The 27,528-nt window shown below is 44.8% G+C and overlaps 1 protein-coding gene across 1 annotated transcript in view; it reads left to right on the forward strand.

Moving 5' to 3' along the window:
• Positions 1 to 27,528, forward strand: part of TMEM164 (transmembrane protein 164) — a 63,997-nt gene that overhangs the window by 8,832 nt on the left and 27,637 nt on the right. The window contains exons 2-3 of the mRNA XM_075323939.1: positions 23,140 to 23,189; positions 24,539 to 24,605. Of these exons, the coding sequence (XP_075180054.1) occupies positions 23,140 to 23,189; positions 24,539 to 24,605 (117 nt within the window). The remainder of the gene's footprint in view (positions 1 to 23,139; positions 23,190 to 24,538; positions 24,606 to 27,528) is intronic.

Consider the following 27,528-nt stretch of genomic DNA (forward strand, 5'->3'; position numbering starts at 1 on the left):
CTGACAGTACACAAGTCTGCGGTTTGGCTGATCTATACCTATGTAATCTCCGGGATGACTTGGTGAGTACTCCACGTGTGTGTTTCTGTGTGATAAGACTTTCTACCAATCTCTTTTGGCTATCATGTCCATTAATGGCTTCCATTGCTACAGTGCCATGCAAACGTTTGAGCACCCCTACTCAAAATTCCTGTTATTGTGAACAGTTAAGCAAGTTGAAAATTAAATGATCTCTAAAAGGCATAAAGTTAAAGATGACAGATTTCCTTTGTATTTTAGGCAGAAACAAATTGTTATTCATCTTTTACATTTTTTTAAATTAATAAATAAAAATGGGCCAATGCAAAAGTTTGGGCACCCTCATGGTTAGTACCTAGTAGCACCCCCTTTGTCAGGTATCACAGCTTGTAAACACTTTTTGTAGCAGCCAAGAGTGTTTCAGTTCTTGCTTGAGGGATTTTCATCCTTTCTTCCTTGGAAGTCTTCCAGTTCTGTGAGATTCCTGGCTCGTCTTGCATGCACTGCTCTTTTGAGGTCTAGCCACAGGTTTTCAATGATGTTCAGATCTGTGGGCTGTGAGGGTCATTGTGGATTTTGATGTGTGTTTAGGATAGTTATCAATTTGTAGAAGCCATGTGTCAAGTTTGTGGAGGAGGGGTGCATAGTCTCAGCATTGCTCTGTATAATTCCTCTCCTCCATAGCCATCTGGATGAGGAGGAACTGAGTATCCACTATACTGGCGATTGTGAGGACTCTTAATGGTTGGATATTCACTCATTCACCTCCCATTTATAACGGGATGTGAGAAACGCTCTTGTAGGTGTAATGTGGAGGTGTCCTAATTCTAGTCTCCATATCTTTTACCTGTCTGAGGTTTCTGGTGAGGAATACCAATTGCTAAGGAGATATTCGTGTTTTGCAGGTCTCTTCATCAGGCATGGTATAACAGAGTATCTGAAGAAACACAAATATATACACAGAGCAGTGGCATGGTATAATAAATGGATGTCTAAATAAATAAACCCTGAGCTAGTGAATCCCTAATTGGCTTAGATGAGTGGTGTGAAAGTTTTATTGTCCCAATATCCATGTGAGATCAGAGGCCGATCAGTCCAAAAAATACGATATCTAACACTGCAATAATGTTACATCATAATAACCTTTACCTGACAGTGCTGGGTAACAGTACCAAGCTTATTATCTATTAATACGATTGGCAGCTTGTGTGTGTTTACATAGGCCTTGGGGTTGTGCAAGAACATTGTGTGTTATAGATAGGTATACAGATAACTAGACATACATTTTTTTTATATACAGGTTATAGTTCAATATAATCACTCTATTATCTTTCACCCATAAGTATTATGTTTAATCTATTGATCCCAGCTTATTATATGTAATAACGTTCTGCACTATTTCTTCCAATTGTGTTGGCTCTTTAATAATTGCTCTATATTGCTGTGTGATTGTTGGACCAGTCGCTTGCTGTAATCTTAAAATTATATAATTACCTCAACATTGTTGTGGTTGGTTTCCCCCTTTTTTTTGTTGTTTACCACACTGTTGGGTCCCTTCCACCTTATTATATAAGTATTATTTTTATGTTTATATAATATTTAATAAAAATTGTTTTATCATTATTGATCGTGGTACGCAATGTTTGTTGGATATTCATGTCTTGGCGTAGGTCTCTCTACAGTCCTTTGTTAGCAACAACCAATTTAAATTGTTATTGGGGTTTTCTGATTTTTAGGTGTGACGCAGTGTATTCCCATCTGAGGTATGTAGGACGGTCAATTGGTTTCCGATACACCGATGTCTGGCGTGAACCATTTTGAATTTTTTATGGGGGTATCCAGGAAGTTGATTCCTGTTTTTGAGTGGTCCAGTTTATGGTACGATGAAATGCATTGAATTTGGCATGGACTTTTAGAAGCTCTTGTTCAGACTCAGTTCAGATTATAAAGAGGTCATCCATGTAATGGAAATAGGCCAATGGTTTGATGGAGCAGGATGCAAAGTCATTTTCCAGTTTAGCCATGAAAAGGTTGGCATAGCGGGGTGCCATTTTCTCCCCAAAGCAGTACCAGTGCTCCTCGGCGAAAGAGGAAAAAGTTGTGTGTGAGGATGAATCTGGTGAGTCTTAATACAGACTCAGAAGGGATCCCATTGGCTTCAAGAAACATTTGGCAGGCGGTTAGTCCATCTTCATGTGGGAAGTTAGAGTATAAGGATTCCACATCCATGGTGGCTAAGATGGTAAGATGGTACTCTTGGGTAGTGGACCTACTGCAGATGGTGTGGGTTTTTTTTGTTTTGTTTTTTTTTTTAAGTCAGTAGTGTCCTGTATATAGCTGGCTTTCTTCCTTAAGGACATTTTCTACCTACCCAGAGATTTTTTTTCAGCGAGAGTTCCCACCCCTGAGATGATTGGCCTCCCTCATATATTTTGGGGTTGGGTCATCATCTAGTTTGTAGTTCTGGATGCTGTGCACACTGTAAGGCTATGTGCCCACGGGAGCTCGCACCTGTGGATATTTCCACAGGTACATCCGCAGGTTTCCCGCAGCAGCTCCAGGGATTCCAGCGAAATATCTGTGGAAAACCTGCGGACATTCAGGTGACTTGCCTGCGGAATTCCCGCCCTGTATCTCCATAGTGGAGGGCCGGGATTTCCACAGGTAAATCCGCAGGAAGAATTGACATGCAGTTGTGTGGCTGCGGGACATCCACAGCATATTTTGCAGCCGCACATTCCGCAGCATGGACACAGCACTCCCCATGTCCCATAGGATATCATGGGGAGTGTCTTTACTTGCTAAAACCTGCGGATTTATCTAGAAAATCCGCAGGTTTTCTGCGGCAAAATCCGCAGGTGCGAGCTCCTTTGGGCACATAGCCTAACACCTCTGCACGCACTGTAAGGCTAGTTTCACACTTGCGTTCAGCGGAGTCCGTCACTATGCAGAATAGCGCAGTCCGTTAACGCGCTGCGCTATTCTCCATAGACTTGTATGGATGACGCACTGTAACGCAAGTGTCAGCGTTGCATCCGCCGGACGACGCAGCGTCGTTATTTTGACGCTGCGTCGGGCGGAAGGAACGCAGCATGTAACGTTTTTTTGAGCAGCGGAATCCTTTGGATTTCACTGCGCATGCTCTCTCTGACTCCACCCGTAACCAGGGTACACATCGGGTAACCAAGGAACCCTGATTACGTGTGCCGGGAGCCCGACACTTCCCTGCTCGGCTCCACCCCCTCCCCGCACTTCGTATGTATACACACACACACAATCGCACGCACACAATCGCATGCACGCACACAATCGCACACACACACATAATCGCACACACACTCACTCACACACACTCTCACACTCCCCTGTCCCCCAGCGATGCAGTTCCCGCGGCACTGACATTCTCAGCCATGGCCCTGCTCGGCTCCACCCACCGCACTCCGCCCCCCGCACACATTGTCGGCGACTGAACGATCAGCTGATCACCCGGCGGCCGGCTACTGTGAGTGATCAACTGATCACCTGGCGGCCGGCTACTGTGAGTGGTCGGCTGATATCCCGGCGGCCGGCTACTGTGAGCGATCGGCTGATCACCCGGCGGCCGGCTACTGTGAGCGATCGGCTGATCACCCGGCGGCCGGCTACTGTGAGCGATCGGTTGATCGTTCACAATAGTCTACCGACGGTAAAACTGTAAAAAAACAAAAAAAAAAAAAACGAATTGCGTTGTTTTGCAGCATCCGTTGCATCCGTTGTGCCACTATATGCAACACATCCGTTGCATCCATCACACAACGCAATGCAACGGATGCCGTTCAACGCAAGTGTGAAACTAGCCTAACACTTGTTTTCCCTCTTATCTCACTTTCGTGCCCCTTTATAGGAAAACTCCTTTTATAATTTACCCACAGATTAGCAATAAATAGGGTACAGCTTTTGGCATCTGTACCTTTCCCTCTAACAGGAGACCCCTAAGTAAATTAATGGAGTAATGCCATTACCTGTCAGCCTCTCTTGACTTCTATGGGGCTGCTGGAGGTATCTGAGCCATCAGTCCTAGGTCAGGGAATAAAGCATTATAGTCACATACACATTACCCCCTCCATTCATTTAGTCACACTTTGCATTTCCCTGCTCTTGGGATCAGGGGGGGGGGGGTCTTGGTGATCAACCCCCATCAGTTTTATATCAATAGGGTGTTCATTGATGCGGAAGGCATGAAATGATTATGGGCAATCTTAGGTTAGGGCAAATTTTCAGTAAGCCCCGTATCATGTTGAATAATGGCACTTTAATGTGCATTCAAAATGGAAATCATTTTAATTTTCTTCTTTGTACAAATTTTGAGGCTGCAATATTAGAGTCCAATAAGAAGCCCGCTACTGATTTCTGCAAGGTACAGTTTTGATGGGGACTTTAAATGGATTAAAACTGGAGATGTCAGGGTGCACAACACGGCTTTCACCATTTCTCAATGGAATATATACATTACTAAATCAATTTCTCCTACCTGATGAGGCCGGTGTATATAGTAGAAAAATCCATGTTGGAAAGTCTTATAATCCCTTAAGAAAGTTTAACTCGATCTCTTATTGCCCAGCTTCACAGCTCCTCAGTGTCCTTCCTCCCTGCTGCTGCTCAGACCTCACACTGCTCAGTACAAGCTGCAGCTGTCAGAAGGGAAGGAGGGCGCAGACTGAATATTTTTGGACTTATGAAATATATTTATAATGTTTTTTTGTTCTATATCTGGACTAACATGCCTGTTTTAAAATCTGGGTTATATTAAGTCACTCTGATATGAATTTTCAAAGTAAATACATCAGTCTAATCAGGTGTAAAATCTATTTAGTAATGTATAGAGTTTTGTAAAATCTGTCGACTGATCTGCTTTTATACTTTCTCTCCAGAAAGCTGCTGAGGATTTTCTGTAACATAACGGCGCTCCCTAGTATGTGTTCTAGTGGATGCTTTCTGGTTGTGTGCACCGCCGGGAGACTAGAGGAGAAGTCGCACTGGGACTATTACTCCACTTAGCAGATCACATATGCTCGGTTATCATATGGCAGCGCTGAATTCCTCTGGGCCTAGTTGCAGCCTAACATATTGTAGGCCTGTGTTGTAGCCTCTCAGAATAATTACTGTACATGTAGCCGTCACTTTCAGCTGCGCTGGGCATCTGACTTGTTTGTTGCAGTAAAACTGCAGCCATGATACATTTCATCATATTTATAGATTTTTAACATTTTTTTTGTTACAAGTACAAATCCCAAAGTCTCCTTCTTATGATCACAATGAAGGAACATTATTTTTGTGTTTTATTGATGCAGGTTAACATTTGTTTTTCACCAGAAAACGACCTGGGAATTTGCTGGTAATACTCCGGGATGCTAAAGGCTCCAATCATCGTTTGTGGGGGGGTGTTTTTTATTTTTATTATGTCACTTTGGGGTTTTTTTTGTGTTTTTGTTTGGTTTTTTTTTTTTTTGCTTTGTTTTTTTCTGAGATTTTGGTCACAGATTTCATCAACATGGCACAATCTGTCCATCAATTTTCTGCAAAATAAATAAATAAATGCTTTTATTTTCGGTGCAAGCTGTTTTGTGACTGTGCAGAAAGTCACACATCCTGGTAAAATGTCCCAAAATTTGCACAAAAATATAGGATGTACATAAAATCACTGTAGGGAGGGAGGACTAGAATTTTATGAGCCGGTAACATCTGTGAAACCCAATGGTAACTTAAAAAAAATGAGCCCAAAAAAAACCATTCCAAAGAATAGAAATAATCCCCCCCCCCCTGCAAATGCAATCATACTGTGGGTCACAATGACTTTGTAATGAACCTGGAGCGTCTGATGAGCGGCCGGTGCCTTTGTTCCCTATTCCAGAATTCTGGTGTACAGGATTACGCAGCTCACCATGAATTAGGCGACCTTTGGCTTCCTGCTGCCGCTGCGCCCCATCCAGTGCCCGTTTCTGCCAATTTTATTGGAGCTAGGAGAAACCAGTGTGAAAAAAAGTGTCGCAAAATTTTCGCTCAACTCTGAAAAAATCACGATATGTAGGTGAAACTCAAAGGTTTTATGCCAGAATTTTTTAATGAATCAAGTGTCCTATATATTATGGGAAAGATCTGCTCTGAAATGTTGATATTTTGCCCTAGATGCGATACAAAAGTCATTAGTGTGCATGAATGATTTTATACCTTTTAATTTAAAAGGGTTATTCCCATGTCCAAGACCCTTTCTCAATATGTAGTAGGTGTAATAATAAGAATATTAGCAAAAACCTCCAATTAGAAATGTAGTATAGTTCTCCTGATTAATTACTTAACTCATGTGCAGGGCATTGCAGGACCTTAGTGGAACGTGGTCTTAACCATGGATACCTAACTGTCACTATATGGGTGGTCATAACTATGGAAACCTAAGCTACTGCAATGCCCTGCACATAAGGTAAGCAACATAACTAACCAGAAGAACTATTCTACATTTCTAATTAGATGTATTTGCTATTATAATAATACCTTCTACATATTGGGATAGGATCTTGTAGATTGGAATACCCCTTTTAAGCCAAATATAATGAAATAATTGCTCTTTGTTGGAGAAAAACAATCCTCGTCAATGGCGGTGCCTTCATCCCTCCTCCTGGTCCCTGCATGTGCCTGTGTTTCTGTGAAACTGCCAGAATGAATTGCGGACAGATCTGGTGTCCCGGAAGGACTGCTTCAGTGTCTTCGGGAGCATAACGTGTGTGACTCCATACCATCCCCTTCTCACTCTGAGTTGTTTACCTGTCACTTATTGTGGCAGTTTGTAGAGAAGAAAAGTATCTTTGAGATTGGCTTATGCCCCTGTACTTATCTTTTTCGGTTTGTTGTCTATATACACAAAATTTCCACGTTCGTTCACAGCACTATTCTTCTCCATGGCTATAAGGGTAGTTTATTTATTTTTTTCTTATTAATCTTACTTTCTATTTTGTATCATTACTATCATATGACAAATTCTCTGTTTATGATAATTATATATTTTTTTCTTGTTTGTACCTTGGTTATAGATAAGTCCTTTCTGAGGAAGACCGAATTAGGTCGAAAACGTTTATTTATTTATGGACTTTTTCTCTGAATAAAAAAACTCTATTTGAACATCACTACTGCTTAAAGTCTCTTATTGGGGTTACTAAGAGTGCCGGAGTTCTTTCCTACATATATATATATTTTTCTCCAGAGCACCTAATTGGTGAAGCAGGGTCCTAACCTACTTGTAGAGAAGAAAAGATCTGCCTGTTCAATGCTACAGTTTACAGCAATGTAAAAATTCATCAACACCCACGCCTGCAACTGGAATCTGGGGGGGCTGAATTCAGCACATTGTTTTCCCTGACCCCAGTCTGGCCAAGATTTCATGATTGAGTGGATAAAACCTTCACACATCCACATGAAATGTCAGAGTGTTCTCCGATTCATTCATTTTAATCTGACCGCACTGGGAACCATAGAGTCACAGATCCAGTCACACATCGGTGAAATTGCTGTTGTGATGGGATGTTGAGGATCAGGATAGGACGCACTCCCTGGGTCTATACAGTCTGATCACAATGCACGTCAGGCTGTGTCTGCAGCAGGTCGCAACCATCATAATAGAGGCTAATTTTTGTGTGAAGATCGCTGGCAACTTACACCATCCCATAGGTACTTTTAATATTGATGATGTATCCTTAGGGTTAGCAATCAAAATTAGGTGGGTATCCAACTCTCAACACCAGCTGAGTAAAGGACTGACAGCTCAAGACATGGCAGTCCCTAAATTGTACTGCAGGCTCATGCGGTAGGGGGAAACAATACGATGCATAGAATTGTGACATCTGTGATGTTTGGTCTCGTCTCTGTTTTCATATCTGTTTAAAAATACATTTGATTTGATGTAACCAATATAAGTGCGGTCACCAGCAGACGAAATTCACACAGTGTTGAATGGTGCAGCAGAGGAAAACTGCAGCCATACCAGGGGCAGACATATCATTTGTAGCGATGAGCGGACCAGTTTCTAAAATCCGGTTTGAGGCCTGCTTCTTGTTCCCATGTAAGTCTATGGGGACTAGAATCCAGCTACTAAAAATGGTGGTAGAAACGATATCGGAATGGGAGCAAGTGTGCTGTACTTACCGAGACACTGTCACAACTATACGCTGCTCCCAGGCCGTGCATTAGGCTTATTTCATATGCATTTGCATTGCTCACTAGCGCCTGTAATTTGTTGCAGTCCGACGCGCAACAATTCTAGGGCGGCTGTTGGCTGCTATTCTTAGCCTGGGGGTCCCCAATGACCATGGAACTCCCCAGTCTGAGAATACCAGCCCCCAGCTGTTGGGCTTTATCATGGCTGGGTATCAAAATTGGGGAGACCTCACGCTGTTTTTAAAAAAAAGTTATTTAAATAATTAAAAAACAAAAGGCACATGTAGTTCTTATTTTGATACAGTCAAGATAACCGCATGGCTGGGGCCTGTAGCAGTGGGTTTTATCTGTGCAGAGTATCATAATATGGGGGAGACCCTGTAACAATTTATTTTTGTAACCCGCAGACAGCGCCTGTTTGGTTGCAGTCAGACACTCCCCCATCCTGTGTGACTGTGTCTGGCTGCAACCAATCACAGACTCCAGGACAGCCGGTGGGCGGAGAACTAATCATTGGTGCAACCTGTGCAGCTGCACCAAGAGATAAGGTGGGAAGCGTCAACCTCCAAAGCAGATGGCATTGTGCATTGTGATGAGGTGTTGGCCCTTTTCTGTGTGTGTCCGCCAGTGAGTCCGTATCAGACTATTTTTGTGCCATGCCACCTTCATTACAACACGTGAGGTATTGCTCCCTGGTATTGGCATATAAGGCGGAAGATAATCATGGAGGCCGTCCATTCACCATGACGGTGCGTCTCTGCTCTCTTGTGGGGGGCCGCCATCTGTCTGTCTGGGCCACTGATCATATAAAGACCACGACTGGAGTGCAGTGGTGTCTCGATTCTTGTGGACCCCTGTTCCATTAATTAATGGGGAGCTGACAGTCAGGCCCCTAACCAAAGAAAAACTATCCTAAGGAGAGGTCGTCAATAATATAAAAGTCCTGAAAAATCATAATAAAACCATAAATTGTGCAAGCAACGATATCTAGTCCTTGTTGCTGACACTCCCACAGACTCGCACTGTCCCTGCATTTTATGGTGAGGCACAATTTCCAAAAGATGAAGGTGCTGCGGGTCGTGATATTACTGACTGTTAGGAAATTGATCTTTGTTCCAGCTATTATGTCGGACACAGGAGGATGCTGCCAGATTTTCTCCTATTTGTCTTCTATTGGGAGATCTCGGAGATTCTATCGGATGGCTTGTTCTCCTCGGGTGCAGTAATCCCTCCACAGCTAACAAGTAATAAGCTCAGGGTCGTGGCAGCAGCTAAACTCCCCACATCTAATTACATCAGTCAGGACTGAGCACTATAAGCCAAAGGCTGTCACCGAGTGCTGTGGACGTATCTGTCCGTGCTGTAATTTCTGTCTTCTACGTCTTACATCTACCACGCTTATTTGTATAATATTCTGTTTCCTAATAACTACTACAGTTTTTCTGTTTGGTAAATATGCAGTTTTTTGTTTGTGTTCCCAATCAAATAAATACCCTGCAACAACTTTTTCTTTATAATCTGTTGTGCGGTTCCTCTGTTATTCTCCCTGGAAATGTATGAATAAATTGGCGTCTGGGCACTACCACCTCCCGTAGAGGCATTTTTACATGGTCTATTACGCAGCTATTGCTCATTGGATCAAAGTTATATGGAATGGCCAGATTGTTCATTGTAGACAGAATTATTGGTTTTGATGAAATCAATAATTGATGAACCAAATGATCGTGTGGACTCTGTTTTAAAAATCTGTTGGGTGAATCCAATTTCTTTTTGCATAATCCATGAAAAATGCAACATAGCCCCAGATAGTTTGTAGTGTGAATGGCGGATGATTGGCCCACTTTCGTCTAATGTGAATATGGGCCTTTATCGTTGGCTGTGACACTGATCTTTGGCCCCGTGTGCAGCCATTTACAAGTGGTAATTAGCGTCTGTTTTTTGTGTTGACTTTTCATAAAATTTTAATATGGAGATAAGTTTGAGATGAGGAAACTAGAGCAATATTGATCCCTGCCCCAGTCAGTAACTAGTCTTTATAGAACTACGTCATGTGTATTGTAAAGTAAAAAAAACAAAATCTTTCGTAAAATCTTCACTATCACTTGTATGGTAAATGATTGTTGGGTTGGGATTGTCCTCTGCTGGAGCTGGGAATCAATAATGATTGTTGGGTTGGGATTGTCCTCTGCTGGAGCTGGGAATCGATAATGATTGTTGGGTTGGGATTGTCCTCTGCTGGAGCTGGGAATCGATAATGATTGTTGGGTTGGGATTGTCCTCTGCTGGAGCTGGGAATCGATAATGATTGTTGGGTTGGGATTGTCCTCTGCTGGAGCTGGGAATCGATAATGATTGTTGGGTTGGGATTGTCCTCTGCTGGAGCCGGGAATCGATAATGATTGTTGGGTTGGGATTGTCCTCTGCTGGAGCCGGGAATCGATAATGATTGTTGGGTTGGAATTGTCATCTGCTGGAGCTGGGAATCGATAATGATTGTTGGGTTGGGATTGTCCTCTGCTGGAGCTGGGAATCGATAATGATTGTTGGGTTGGGATTGTCCTCTGCTGGAGCTGGGAATCGATAATGATTGTTGGGTTGGGATTGTCCTCTGCTGGAGCTGGGAATCGATAATGATTGTTGGGTTGGGATTGTCCTCTGCTGGAGCTGGGAATCGATAATGATTGTTGGGTTGGGATTGTCCTCTGCTGGAGCCGGGAATCGATAATGATTGTTGGGTTGGGATTGTCCTCTGCTGGAGCCGGGAATCGATAATGATTGTTGGGTTGGGATTGTCCTCTGCTGGAGCTGGGAATCGATAATGATTGTTGGGTTGGGATTGTCCTCTGCTGGAGCTGGGAATCGATAATGATTGTTGGGTTGGGATTGTCCTCTGCTGGAGCTGGGAATCGATAATGATTGTTGGGTTGGGATTGTCCTCTGCTGGAGCTGGGAATCGATAATGATTGTTGGGTTGGGATTGTCCTCTGCTGGAGCTGGGAATCGATAATGATTGTTGGGTTGGGATTGTCCTCTGCTGGAGCCGGGAATCGATAATGATTGTTGGGTTGGGATTGTCCTCTGCTGGAGCCGGGAATCGATAATGATTGTTGGGTTGGGATTGTCCTCTGCTGGAGCTGGGAATCGATAATGATTGTTGGGTTGGGATTGTCCTCTGCTGGAGCTGGGAATCGATAATGATTGTTGGGTTGGGATTGTCCTCTGCTGGAGCTGGGAATCGATAATGATTGTTGGGTTGGGATTGTCCTCTGCTGGAGCTGGGAATCGATAGCTCTGATTTCTCATCTGGGTTTTTCAGATTTGTTTTAGGTCATTGATGCCTGCAGCGCTGACTCGTCTGTGACACATCTGCCCTCCACAGGCACTGAACACTCGGCCGCTCTCATCTCTGGTACCAGGCACCTCCATACTCTACACTTCCTGCAGTACTGATGGAGCTCAGTACAAAGATTTGCATTAAAGAGCCACTTCAGCATTTCCTTTATTGCCCTGCCAGAGTTGTGCTTTAAATCTATGTCCCCTGTCTTATATTCACCGTTCGGCGGCTTCGCCCACTATCGCCCTCACTCCGGTTTGTCTCCTGTGATTTGTGACGAGCGCACAGCTCAATACATAACAATAATGAGAGCCTCATACTTTACTTGTTGTGGCTCTTATAGAGTTGTATTGAGAGCTTGTGATGTAACTTCCAGCCAGTCAAAAGTTACTGTCACAAGATAGCAGCTCGGGACTGGAGTTGCATCTGTAAATGGTTAAAACTCCGTAAGGTGAGTATATGACAGGAGACAGAGGGCTTAGATTCAGAGCACTAAATTAGCACTGAAAAAAAGAACGCACACTGGAGTGATGCTTTAAAGAGGACCTTTCACCAAATGTTTCATATTAAACCTGACACCATGTATAATAGCTGCAGAACAGAATAAAATGTTTTTGTTTTGTAATTTTGCCTCCATGCAGGAGGTTAGACCAGGAGATCAGAGCTGTATACTTACATCTCGCACTCTGGGAAACCTGCTGTAAGCTATGATGGGGACGTGTTCTTCCCTTTTGAGTGTTGCCATGTACTTATGATCAGCATCATACAAGAAGTACAATCCCCATGTGAAAACTATCAGGGTGTGTACTTCTGTTCTTTGTGTGTTGCTGCCTGATTATAATTGGTCAGCTTCATACAGGGGGAGAAGTACACGCCCCCAGTGAAAGCTGTCTGACAACACCCACTTTTTTTTTTAACTCATTGGGGATCAAATACTGCGATCGCTAATATCCTTGCAACAGAGAGGTAGAATTAAGAAAAAAAAACAAAACAAACAAAACTATTTCATTCTCTGTCCAGTTCAGCATGAAAAATGTGAAAGGTTCTCTTTAGATTGCAGCCTATTCATCCTTACCTGTAGTGTAAAGTATAGGGATGGATAGGGTGCAGCTCTGCTTAATCCCTTTGGTTTCTGTGTTTCGGCACCTTTACATAGGGATGTGATTAGAACAGTAGTAATGATATAATGATTACAAACTGAAGCGTATTTCTTCATTGAGGGTTTGTGTAATGTTTCAGCCCGGTTATTGTAGGGGAAAGGTTACGCAGCGGATAGTGGCTGCTGGCGGTGGCCACAAGCGGTAGGTCTGGTCTGTGCAGAATGAAATGTGAGATCTCCTGTAAAAGCGGTCAGACATTCCTCCCCTAAACACAAACCGCATATGACGAGTTTATGGCCTGGAATTAACAGTAGAAACCTGCTACATTTATAGGGTGCGCGCTCAGTAATGTAAATAATGTCACGCTGCTGCAGAGCCGGATCATCAATTTACTAATGACCGACTACATGACAAATTATTGCTTCCAAAGGGCGTCACTGCCACGTATTGCGATTCAGGTCTCTAGCTCGTGCCGACGCTCGCTGATCATTAGCAGACCCCGCCACCAATTGGTGCCCTGAAGGGTTGCGGAGCACCACACCCCGCTGTCTGAGACATGGCGCCCAGCAGCTGCGCCCAACGCTTTGCTGACTGCTCTCGTTTGGCCCCTCCACTTTTGTGGGCTCGGAGCCTGTGCAGACGAACCTCCCCCCCGAGATTAGCAAATGCCTAGTAATAGGTTATACGTCAAAGCATTTATAAAATATATATTCTTCTTATAAATGAATATGCAAAGATGCTGTAAAGCGACTACAACCTGGAACTGAAAAGTTTCCAAAATTTCACATGCATAGTCCCGATAGCTGGTGCCCTCCATTTGCTTCCACAATCCAAACCATGTTGTACCTGTGCTGTGGGATAGGACAGGCGGCAGAGCCTTCAGACTCCCCATGGTGGTCATTTTGGAAGCAGGAGGAATGGTATACAGATCTGAGCCGTAGAGGCAAACTGAGGACACCAGGGTGGGATCACTATGCAGGAGAAATGTTCAGTCCCAGGGTGGGGGTCACTACCGCAAATGTGCATTTAAAGCAGCTGTCAATCAATTGCTCCCAATTATTGGCTTGTGTGCACATCAGTGATCAGTGGCTTGTTTGTTGGGTGATCGGAGTGATTACGCCGGCATACATATCATGTCCTGTGTATACACTGTCTTTTGGTAACATTATACAGTATGTTTATAAGGCCATCCTGTCCCCAATTGTTCTGGTCCCATCACTGGTTTGTTGCCCTGTAAATGAGCGACTATTGACTTCTTTAGTTTATCAGCACTTATTTAAAGGGACTCTGTCACCAGATTTTTGCTCCCTCATCTGAGAGCAGCATAATGTAGAGACAGAGACCCTGATTCCAGCGCTGTCACTTACTGAGCCGTTTGCTGTTATTTTGATAAAATCATGTTTTGACTGCCGTAGATCTAGCAGTTATACAGAGATCATGAATATGCTGGACTACCTGGCAGCACGCTAAGTAGTCCTCTAATGATAATCTCCTGCTGATTAAACTGGGATTTTTATCAAAACTGCACTAAACAGCCCAGTAAAGCGGGCTTTACACGCTACAATTTCGCTACAGCGATCTCATTGGGGTCACGGATTTTGTGACGCACATCCGGCCGCTGTAGCGATGTCGTAGCGTGTGACTTCTAAGAGCGATTTTTGGATCGTTGCAAAAACGTCCAAAATTGCTCCTCGCTGACATGGGGGTCCGCTGCCAGTTATCGCTGCTGTCGCTGGGGTGAAGTTGATCCTCGTCCCTGCGGCAGCACACATCGCTACATGTGACGCCGCTGGAACGAGGATCATCTCTTTACCTGCCTCCGGCCACAATGCGGAAGGAAGGAGGTGGGCGGGATGTTATGTCTCGCTCATCTCCTCCCCTCCGCATTTATTATGCGGCCAATTTGTGACGTCGCTGTGACGCCGAACAGACCGCCCCCTTAGAAAGGAGGCAGTTCGCCGGTCACAGCGATGTCAAAGGGCAGGTAACTATGTGTGACGGGGGTGCGCGATTTTGTGCGCGACGGGCAGCGATATGCCCGTCGCGCACAAACGATGGGGGCGGGTCTCATGCTAGCGATATCGGGCCGGATATCGCAGCATGTAAAGCCACCCTTAGTGACACATTGCTGGAATCAGGATCTCTATCTCTACATTATGCTGCTCTCAGATAAGGTGGCAAAAACCTGCTGACAGATTCCCTTTAATGGGCCAAGATCGGCTTGTAGTATTGGACATTGCCGGGAATCAGTCTATGGGTAAAGGGGTCGAGCCCAAGGCATTGCTGCCATTTTCATTAGTAAACTTTTCTAGGTGATACCCAATGGCTAATCTTTCTTCAGTAATTAATGTAGAGATGGACGCCCTCATCTTCATGGAGTTATATCAGGTACTCTGTTATTGAGTGATTGTGACTGGTCGGCTGTATACACCTGCTGTACTGGGATATGATATTCTCTGATGATGATGACTGGTCGGCTGTATACACCTGCTGTACTGGGATATGATATTCTCTGATGATGATGACTGGTCGGCTGTATACACCTGCTGTACTGGGATATGATATTCTCTGAGTGATGATGACTGGTCGGCTGTATACACCTGCTGTACTGGGATATGATATTCTCTGATGATGATGACTGGTCGGCTGTATACACCTGCTGTACTGGGATATGATATTCTCTGATGATGACTGGACGGCTGTATACACCTGCTGTACTGGGATATGATATTCTCTGATGATGACTGGACGGCTGTATACACCTGCTGTACTGGGATATGATATTCTCTGATGATGATGACTGGTCGGCTGTATACACCTGCTGTACTGGGATATGATATTCTCTGAGTGATGATGACTGGTCGGCTGTATACACCTGCTGTACTGGGATATGATATTCTCTGAGTGATGATGACTGGTCGGCTGTATACACCTGCTGAACTGGGATATGATATTCTCTGATGATGACTGGTCGGCTGTATACACCTGCTGTACTGGGATATGATATTCTCTGATGATGACTGGACGGCTGTATACACCTGCTGTACTGGGATATGATATTCTCTGATGATGACTGGACGGCTGTATACACCTGCTGTACTGGGATATGATATTCTCTGAGTGATGATGACTGGTCGGCTGTATACACCTGCTGTACTGGGATATGATATTCTCTGAGTGATGACTGGTCGGCTGTATACACCTGCTGTACTGGGATATGATATTCTCTGAGTGATGATGACTGGTCGGCTGTATACACCTGCTGAACTGGGATATGATATTCTCTGATGATGACTGGTCGGCTGTATACACCTGCTGTACTGGGATATGATATTCTCTGAGTGATGATGACTGGTCGGCTGTATACACCTGCTGTACTGGGATATGATATTCTCTGAGTGATGATGACTGGTCGGCTGTATACACTTGCTGTACTGGGATATGATATTCTCTGAGTGATGATGACTGGTCGGCTGTATACACCTGCTGTACTGGGATATGATATTCTCTGATGATGATGACTGGTCGGCTGTATACACCTGCTGTACTGGGATATGATATTCTCTGATGATGATGACTGGTCGGCTGTATACACCTGCTGTACTGGGATATGATATTCTCTGATGATGACTGGACGGCTGTATACACCTGCTGTACTGGGATATGATATTCTCTGATGATGACTGGTCGGCTGTATACACCTGCTGTACTGGGATATGATATTCTCTGATGATGATGACTGGTCGGCTGTATACACCTGCTGAACTGGGATATGATATTCTCTGATGATGACTGGACGGCTGTATACACCTGCTGTACTGGGATATGATATTCTCTGATGATGACTGGTCGGCTGTATACACCTGCTGTACTGGGATATGATATTCTCTGATGATGATGACTGGTCGGCTGTATACACCTGCTGTACTGGGATATGATATTCTCTGAGTGATGATGACTGGTCGGCTGTATACACCTGCTGAACTGGGATATGATATTCTCTGAGTGATGACTGGTCGGCTGTATACACCTGCTGTACTGGGATATGATATTCTCTGAGTGATGATGACTGGTCGGCTGTATACACCTGCTGTACTGGGATATGATATTCTCTGAGTGATGATGACTGGTCGGCTGTATACACCTGCTGTACTGGGATATGATATTCTCTGATGATGACTGGTCGGCTGTATACACCTGCTGTACTGGGATATGATATTCTCTGATGATGACTGGTCGGCTGTATACACCTGCTGTACTGGGATATGATATTCTCTGATGATGATGACTGGTCGGCTGTATACACCTGCTGTACTGGGATATGATATTCTCTGAGTGATGATGACTGGTCGGCTGTATACACCTGCTGTACTGGGATATGATATTCTCTGAGTGATGATGACTGGTCGGCTGTATACACCTGCTGAACTGGGATATGATATTCTCTGATGATGACTGGTCGGCTGTATACACCTGCTGTACTGGGATATGATATTCTCTGAGTGATGATGACTGGTCGGCTGTATACACCTGCTGTACTGGGATATGATATTCTCTGAGTGATGATGACTGGTCGGCTGTATACACTTGCTGTACTGGGATATGATATTCTCTGAGTGATGATGACTGGTCGGCTGTATACACCTGCTGTACTGGGATATGATATTCTCTGATGATGATGACTGGTCGGCTGTATACACCTGCTGTACTGGGATATGATATTCTCTGATGATGATGACTGGTCGGCTGTATACACCTGCTGTACTGGGATATGATATTCTCTGATGATGATGACTGGTCGGCTGTATACACCTGCTGTACTGGGATATGATATTCTCTGATGATGACTGGACGGCTGTATACACCTGCTGTACTGGGATATGATATTCTCTGATGATGACTGGACGGCTGTATACACCTGCTGTACTGGGATATGATATTCTCTGATGATGATGACTGGTCGGCTGTATACACCTGCTGTACTGGGATATCATATTCTCTGAGTGATGATGACTGGTCGGCTGTATACACCTGCTGTACTGGGATATGATATTCTCTGAGTGATGATGACTGGTCGGCTGTATACACCTGCTGTACTGGGATATGATATTCTCTGAGTGATGATGACTGGTCGGCTGTATACACCTGCTGAACTGGGATATGATATTCTCTGATGATGACTGGTCGGCTGTATACACCTGCTGTACTGGGATATGATATTCTCTGATGATGACTGGACGGCTGTATACACCTGCTGTACTGGGATATGATATTCTCTGATGATGACTGGACGGCTGTATACACCTGCTGTACTGGGATATGATATTCTCTGATGATGATGACTGGTCGGCTGTATACACCTGCTGTACTGGGATATGATATTCTCTGAGTGATGACTGGTCGGCTGTATACACCTGCTGTACTGGGATATGATATTCTCTGAGTGATGATGACTGGTGGGCTGTATACACCTGCTGTACTGGGATATGATATTCTCTGAGTGATGATGACTGGTCGGCTGTATACACCTGCTGAACTGGGATATGATATTCTCTGAGTGATGATGACTGGTCGGCTGTATACACCTGCTGTACTGGGATATGATATTCTCTGAGTGATGATGACTGGACGGCTGTATACACCTGCTGTACTGGGATATGATATTCTCTGAGTGATGATGACTGGTCGGCTGTATACACCTGCTGTACTGGGATATGATATTCTCTGATGATGATGACTGGTCGGCTGTATACACCTGCTGTACTGGGATATGATATTCTCTGATGATGATGACTGGTCGGCTGTATACACCTGCTGTACTGGGATATGATATTCTCTGAGTGATGATGACTGGTCGGCTGTATACACCTGCTGTACTGGGATATGATATTCTCTGAGTGATGATGACTGGTCGGCTGTATACACCTGCTGTACTGGGATATGATATTCTCTGAGTGATGATGACTGGTCGGCTGTATACACCTGCTGTACTGGGATATGATATTCTCTGAGTGATGATGACTGGTCGGCTGTATACACCTGCTGTACTGGGATATGATATTCTCTGAGTGATGATGACTGGTCGGCTGTATACACCTGCTGAACTGGGATATGATATTCTCTGATGATGACTGGTCGGCTGTATACACCTGCTGTACTGGGATATGATATTCTCTGAGTGATGATGACTGGTCGGCTGTATACACCTGCTGTACTGGGATATGATATTCTCTGAGTGATGATGACTGGTCGGCTGTATACACCTGCTGTACTGGGATATGATATTCTCTGAGTGATGATGACTGGTCGGCTGTATACACCTGCTGTACTGGGATATGATATTCTCTGATGATGACTGGTCGGCTGTATACACCTGCTGTACTGGGATATGATATTCTCTGATGATGACTGGTCGGCTGTATACACCTGCTGTACTGGGATATGATATTCTCTGATGATGATGACTGGTCGGCTGTATACACCTGCTGTACTGGGATATGATATTCTCTGAGTGATGATGACTGGTCGGCTGTATACACCTGCTGTACTGGGATATGATATTCTCTGAGTGATGATGACTGGTCGGCTGTATACACCTGCTGTACTGGGATATGATATTCTCTGATGATGATGACTGGTCGGCTGTATACACCTGCTGTACTGGGATATGATATTCTCTGAGTGATGATGACTGGTCGGCTGTATACACCTGCTGTACTGGGATATGATATTCTCTGAGTGATGATGACTGGTCGGCTGTATACACCTGCTGTACTGGGATATGATATTCTCTGAGTGATGATGACTGGTCGGCTGTATACACCTGCTGTACTGGGATATGATATTCTCTGATGATGATGACTGGTCGGCTGTATACACCTGCTGTACTGGGATATGATATTCTCTGATGATGATGACTGGTCGGCTGTATACACCTGCTGTACTGGGATATGATATTCTCTGAGTGATGATGACTGGTCGGCTGTATACACCTGCTGTACTGGGATATGATATTCTCTGATGATGATGACTGGTCGGCTGTATACACCTGCTGTACTGGGATATGATATTCTCTGATGATGATGACTGGACGGCTGTATACACCTGCTGTACTGGGATATGATATTCTCTGATGATGATGACTGGTCGGCTGTATACACCTGCTGTACTGGGATATGATATTCTCTGAGTGATGATGACTGGTCGGCTGTATACACCTGCTGTACTGGGATATGATATTCTCTGATGATGACTGGTCGGCTGTATACACCTGCTGTACTGGGATATGATATTCTCTGATGATGATGACTGGTCGGCTGTATACACCTGCTGTACTGGGATATGATATTCTCTGAGTGATGATGACTGGTCGGCTGTATACACCTGCTGTACTGGGATATGATATTCTCTGAGTGATGATGACTGGTCGGCTGTATACACGTCCTGTGCCGTCTCTGTAATCTGCTGACAGTGCCACGGACACATCGCTGATCTGTGTATAAATTGAGGAAACTGTTAGGAAGTTTGGTATCGTTTTTCTAACCTATCTAGAAATATAAAGGTAGGGGAAAGGTCTGCTTGTATCATCAAAAAATGACCGATTTGTTTAAATGGTTTTTTTTCTGATGTATCTTTTAAAAAATTATTGGCGATGTTTTATTTTTCTTATCATTTTTCGTAAAACAAAATTTGAAATTCTTTTCACACTCATTAGGGCTTTTTTAGGCACTAACATCTTGTTTCCAATAATTTACAGGTATATTAGCCACAATGAATGGACGCCCAACTCCGTCTTCCTGTTGAAGCATCTAATGAGCATGTGCTGAGGTCATTGAGAAGGGAGGGGCAGCAGGGGAGCTGTGACATCGCTATTGTGATGTGATGTGTGTTACCGGTTGTTGTAATCCTGCTTCTGATAATGAAAGTGCTGTAAACTCTTCCTGAAAGGACAAAATATCCCCAGTGACCATTGTGAAAATTACAAGATATAATAAAAACCAAACCTTTACTACAGTGGGTACAGAAAGTATTCAGACCCCTTTTAAATGTTTCACTCTTTCATTGCAGCCATTTGGTAAATTCAAATAAGTTCTTTTTTTCTCATTAATGTACACTCTGCACCCCATCCTGACAGAAAAAAAACCAAAAGTAGAAATATTTGCAATTTATTAAACAAGAAAAACTGAAATATCACATGATCATAAGTATTCAGACCCTTTGCTCAGTATTGAGTAGAAGCCCCCTCCTTTTGAGCTAGTACAGCCATGAGTCTTCTTGGGAATGATGCAACAAGTTTTTCACACCTGGATTTGGGTATCCTCTGCCATTCTTCCTTGCGGATCCTCTCCAGTTCAGTCAGGTTAGATGGTGATCGTTGGTGGACACCTTTTTTAGGTCTCTCCAGAGATGCTCAATTGGGTTTAGGTCAGGGCTCTGGCTGGACCAGTCAAGAATGGTCACAGGGTTGTTCTGAAGCCACTCCTTTTGTTATTTTAGCTGTCTGCTTAGGTCATTGTTTTGTTGGAAGGTGAACTTTTGGCCAATTCTGAGGTCCAGAGCACTCTGGAAGAGGTTTTCTTCCAGGAGATCTCTGTACTTGGCCGCATTCATCTTTCCTTCAATTGCAACCAGTCGTCCTGTCCCTGCAGTTGAAAAACACCCCCATAGCATGATGCTGCCACCACCATGTTTCACTGTTGGGATAGTATTGGGCAGGTGATGAGCAGTGCCTGGTTTTCTTCACACACACCGCTTAGAATTATCACCAAAAGGTTCTATCTTCATCTCATCAGACCAGAGAATCTTATTTCTCATAGTCTGGGAGTCCTTCATGTGCCTTTCTTGCAAACACTATGTGGGCTTTTATATGTCTTGCACTGAGGAGAGGCTTCCGTCGAGCCACTCTGCCATAAAGGCTCGACTGGTAGAGGCTGCAGTGATAGTTGACTTTGGGCAACTTTCTCCCATCTCCTACTGCATTTCTGGAGCTCAGCCACAGTGATCTTGGGGTTCTTCTTTACCTCTCTCACCAAGGCTCTTCTCCCACAATTGCTGAGTTTGTCTGGACGGCCAGGTCTAGGAAGAGTTCTGGTGGTCCCAAATGTCCTTCCATTTAAGGATTATGGAGGCCACTGTGCTCTTAAGAACCTTGAGTACTGCAGAAATTATTTTGCAACCATGTCCAGATCTGTGCCTTGCCATAGTTCTGCCTCTGAGCTCCTTGGACAGTTCCTTTGACCTCATGATTCTCATTTGGTCTGACCTGCACCATGAGCTGTGAGGTCTTATATAGACAGGTGTGTGCCTTTCCAAATCAAGTCCTATCAGTTTAATTAAACACAGCTGGACTCCAATGAAGGAGAAGAACCATCACAAGGAAATGGACAGCATGGGACTTAAAGGGAAGCTTCTGCAGCTCCTGGGCTGCATTTTAGGAAGGTGCACCTTGCTGTTGGCCCTCCTTGCAGACCCCTAAAAGAACTTTATAAAATCATACCGTTTGGTATGCAAATGAGTTTGGTTGGCCAGATGGGCGTGTTCTAATTAGACTCCTGAGATTATGGGCGGCGCAGTGTATGACATCACCAGCGTCATCCTCGTACCCGCCCATAATCTCGCGCCTGCGCAACTACATCACCGGCACTTGCACGAGGGAAACTTTTTATGCTCAGCCCCGCCATAGGTGCATAGCGAAATGCGCCTGCGCGACATTCCAGCAGCGTTGGCAATCACGGGGGCGGTGACATCCATGGAAATCATGATTTGGGGATGGCGAACAGAAGCAGCAGGAGGGGGGACAGGAGTCTAATTAGAGCCTGCCCATCTGCATCATATGCACTCATTTGCATATGAAAGGGTAAGATTTTACAAAGTTCTTTTAGGGGTCTGCAAGGGGGGCCAGCAACAAGATGCACCTTCATACAATGCAGCCTAGGAGCTGCAGAAGGTGATATATTTGGTTTAATAGGGAAAACAATGGTGTAAGGTTCTCTTTAAATGAGTGTCTGAGCAGTGTCTGATTACTTATGACCGTGATATTTCACGGTTTTTTTTTTTTTTTTTTTTTTTAAATAAATTTGGAAAAATTTCTACATCTGTTTTTGTCTGTCAAGATGGGGTGCAGAGTGTACATTAATGAGAAAAAAATGAACTTTTTTGAATTTACCAAATGGCTGCAATGAAACAAAGTGAAGAATGTAAAGGGATCTGAATACTTTCCGTACCCACTGTACTTTTGGAAAAATAAGTGAATAAATTTTTTGTTAAATATATTTGAATACTTATGATAGCGTGCTTTTTAAAGTAGAGGGAATTATTGATGTAACAAGTCATAGTGCATTTTTCCCACCAATCTGTCTGATTCGGCTCAGCCCGGTGAAGCCTACACCGCAGCCGTCCGGCAGTAGGGCCGACCCCTCCCAGCATATTTGGGGACAGATCTGCCATAATTTAATATAAATTCACTATATTTTCTACACTTGTTAATATATTTTTTTTCTGCAGATATTTCTCCTGGCATGTCCCCCCTGTAAAGCTGCCACCATAGTATTTAGGTGAGTATTCCACTTTAGAACATAAAGTAGATTTCTTCTTTCAGACAGTCTTGTACATACTTATATGGACTCCGTGGATGGGGTGTAATATTTCGGCTCCACTCGGTGCCTTTCTTATGACTTGTGAGCTGTGTTGTACTATAGTCTGCCCCTTTATGAATAGCACCGGAGTGCCCCCTTCATTCTTCTCCAGTTTACGGCGGGGCTGGCACAATTCTTGTCCTGTGTTAATGGGACCTTATTATTAGAGGCAGGGATGAATGGACCGCTTGTACTATTAGAGGATGGCACTGTTCTCTGGCCGGCAGCTATTCTTTCTGACACCCCATACATATGCATGTATAGCTCTGATCGGCTGTGCCTGTATTCTCAATAGGGAGAGGGCAATATGCCTCAACCTGGCACTTGGAGGTGGCTTAATATCTTTTAAGATAAAGGACTGGCACATTGAAACCAGACATTCAAAGTCTCTTTTATTATCTGCCATTGGTAGTGAGCCAGGAGACCTTTGTATTAGAAGTTCCTGCCAAGATTGGCAGGTGTAAACAATATCTCTATAGTGCATGGTGACATAGAAACTTAAAGGAATCTGTCAGCAGGTTTTTGCTGTTTAATCTGAGAGGTGCATGATGTTGGGACAGAGAGCCTGATTCCAGGGATGTCACTTGCTCAGCAGCTTTCTGTTGTTTCAATCAATGTTTTATCAGCAGGTGATTATCACTGCCAGGCTAATTGGTTCCTGCAAGGCAGTCCTCCTCATCTGTGTAACCCTGCCCACGGCACTGATTGGCAGCATCATGTGTACACTGTGTAATCAGTAGTGTGGGTGGAGTTATACACAGCTCAGTAGTCTGAGCACTGCTAGATCTACAGCAGAGAAGAAAGACTGTATCAAGCAGTCCTTTAATTGACACCTCTCTGGAATAAGGCGCGCTGCCCCTACATCATGCTGCTCTCAGATTGCATGGAAAAAAAATCTGACAGATTCCCTTTAAGGGATATTACTGAATATGTGTCTCTGTCCATGTTCTCCCAAGGGATTCTTCTGATGACAGAACAAAAATAATATTTTTATCTTAAAGTGTAACTTACATTGTAAAATTTTGGAAACAATAGAGACTGGAAAGTGTTGCTGATTAGAGGGGCTCTCAACACTGCTCTGAATTGCACAGTCCCTTCAGGATTACACGCAGTGGGGTGTACAGACCACAGACTTGCTTTAATACTCCTCCAAGTAGAGCAAATAGTTTTGGGGGGCTGACCTTTTATATGGGTCGTCAGCGCCTCCTAAATATGCAGAGATGAGACTTCAGTACTTGGTTATAACATTGTCCCTTTTTGTTTTTAAGGCTGCAGATGCATATGTTGAATGGGGCCCTTCTTGCCTTGTTGTTCCCAGTGCTCAACACCCGAATGGTAAGAAATACATACTCCTCTTATCGGGCTTCTATTCACCTGTGATTTATACTATAATTTCTTTAACTATTTTCCCAATTAGTGGTGAAAAAAGTACAACAGCCTATTGTGATTTCAAGAAGACGTCGCGCCACAAAAAAAGTTGCCCGCTTTTAATCTTTTTATTCTCACTGATCCCCTGAGTATTGTGGGTTGGGGTTTTTTTTTTGTTGTTGTTTTTTGTTTTTTTTTATCCAACATATGTTTCCAGAGATGTCAACATTTTTATTTAGTGCTATTTTTTATGCTCTTTACAAGGGGGTGTGGCTCACAGGTTAACTATGCAAAGCAGCCTACAGACACGCCCCCGAGGATCCTTTGAGTAACTTTTTTTTAGGTGGTCAAAAAAGAGGTTTTTAAATGGAACTTCAGGAAACACTTCCTTTTATAAAAGCTCTTTTCTTCATCGTTCCTTATGGGAGACCCAGACCATGGGTGTATAGCTTCTGCCTCCGGAGGACACACAAAGTACTACACTCAAACGTGTAGCTCCTCCCTCCTAGCATATACACCCCCTGGTAGCCAGTCCTAGCCAGTTTCAATGCTTTGTGTTCAGGAGGTCACACACACACATGCATTCTCTGATTTTTGATTTTTTGGATTTCAAAGATTTGGAAGAAAAGCGGGTCCAATCTGGACTCCCGGCATGTCCCTTCTCACCCCACTGTGTCGGCGGTGCTGTTAAGGTTGATTTTACAAGGCTGGAGCCTTCACATGCCGCGCTCCTTCACCATCCCCTGGGGCTCTGGCTTGAAGTGGGAGCCCTCACGGTTCTCACTGCTTTGCAGGAGACCGGTCTCCATCCGCAGCCCTGTTCAGGATTCTGCCGGACGGAGCGTTTAACCCCCCCCCCCCCAGGGACATGGCCCTGCGTCTCAAAGCTAAGTATTGAGACGTTTTTACCACAGAAAGTGGTCGTTCCAGGGGTCCCTTGTACTTTATTTATTGGGGGGAGTGTGTTTTATGACTGTGGTAACATTTCCGGCCGGTTCTCCAGTTTTCACTGGAGAACCGCGCCGATGGTGCCTGCACGCTGGCCGCATGTTTAAATCTAGGCCCCGTTTCAGTTTCACTGCCCCTGCATATTAGTTATGCAGAGGGACAGTGTGGCTCCGCCCAGCGGCTGTGCAGCACAGGGAACGGACACTCCTCACTGAGGAAGGATTCGATCCCCTGTATACCTCATTTGCCCGCTCTCAGAGTAGGCCCCGCCCCCTCTCCTCGCTCCGGTCGCCATTTTCTCAGCGTTCTCGATGTCTGCATAGGCACAGAGATACCACATTGTGACAAATGGGGGCCTGGGCTGGGGGACTGGAGGGCACAGAAATGTATGTTAAACGGTCTGGCAAGCCACAACCTCCAGTTGTGCAGCTGCTTATATCCTCTGTTTATATACTCTGTTGGGGGTCATTCTGGAGATGCATTCCCTCACAGAGCCCCCACTTCTGCAGCATGTCTCACATCAGAGCAAGGCTGCAAGGCTGTTCTTAATATGCACTGCATGTAGACTCGTACTGCCTGTACTGAGCACACAAACACAGTGGTCCCTCAGCCTGGAGGCTCATCAGTGATCCCTCCAGCTGCTCCGGTGGTGCTGAGCATGCATTAGCCCCCTTCTCAGGGCGCTTCTGCTGCTACGGCTCGCTCAGCAAAGCTCTCAGAGGACTCTTCATCTGGTCTCAGTCCCCGTCCTCCTAAAATGGAGACGCAGGGTCCCCTGTCCTTCCCCGTCCCACAGCTCTGATTCACGAGCTGACTCACTGGACGAGGAGGTTGTCTTTACTGGGGGCTCGGACGCTACTTAATGTACCATTGATCTGTCCAAGGGTGATGCAGATGCTAATGATTTGATTGCGTTCATTATATTTGTACTGGACCTCAATCCGCCTGTATCAGGGGCGTATCCCCCTCTGGCAGGAAGGCATCAGTATACCTTAAGGAGAACAAGGAGTGTGTTCCTTAACCACTCCAGTTTTCAGCCCACTGAACCAAGCCCAGAGCCTGTCCTGACAGACGCTCCCACAGCGTGGTTCTGGTGACTGTTTCCCCCTTCCACCACAGGTGTTCAAGGAGTGGGCTCATTCACCAAGGGTGGTCCCTCCGGTGTCTAGTATTTCAGCCCGGATAGTTGTATCAGTGGCTGACGGCACCTCTCTAAGGATCCCACTGTACATTAATTCTGTACTGGACCTCAATCCACAGTTTACCTTGCCTAAGAGAACAAGGAGTGTGTTCCTTAACCACTCCAGTTTTCAGGCCACTGTGACCAAGCCCAGGGTCTGCTCTAGCAGACGCTTCCCAAAGCGTGGTTCTGATGGCAGTTTTCCCTTTCCACCAGAGGTGGTCAAGGAGTGGGCTCATTCACCAAAGGTGGTCCCTCCGGTGTTTAGCAGTCCGGACCGTTGTATCAGTGGCTAATGGCTCCTCACTTATGGCTTTGCTGTCCGCCAGGTTGTCCTTCTGGCCAAATCTGTATGGAGGCGGCAGGGGCCTCGTTCTCCCCAGCTCTTGCAGCAGTGCGGCTTTCAAAGCCATCTCTGCTTCTCTAGAGGAGATGCATTCCCTCACAGGGAATCTATGCCCGAAATGGTTGCCTTAACTTTCAGACTTCAGTCTTTTCATCCTATGCCATGTCTGCCATGCTGGAGACTCTCACCGCACTGCGGTGGCCTCGGCTAATTTCCTCGCTATCCGCAAGCTCCTGTGGCTTCGGAAGTGGAGGGCGGATGCTTCTAAAGAAGTTCCTTGCTGGGCTCCCTTTTGCTGGGACCAGACTATTCGGGAACAACCGGATGAAATCATTAAGGAAGCTCTTGGCGGGAAGAGTTCTTCCATGCAACAAACCTAAACCAGGAAACCTGTCCAGGGCAGGAATCAGTCGAGG

Source organism: Anomaloglossus baeobatrachus, chromosome 9, assembly GCF_048569485.1.
Source record: "Anomaloglossus baeobatrachus isolate aAnoBae1 chromosome 9, aAnoBae1.hap1, whole genome shotgun sequence".
In the NCBI taxonomy this organism is placed as follows: Eukaryota; Metazoa; Chordata; class Amphibia; order Anura; family Aromobatidae; genus Anomaloglossus; species Anomaloglossus baeobatrachus.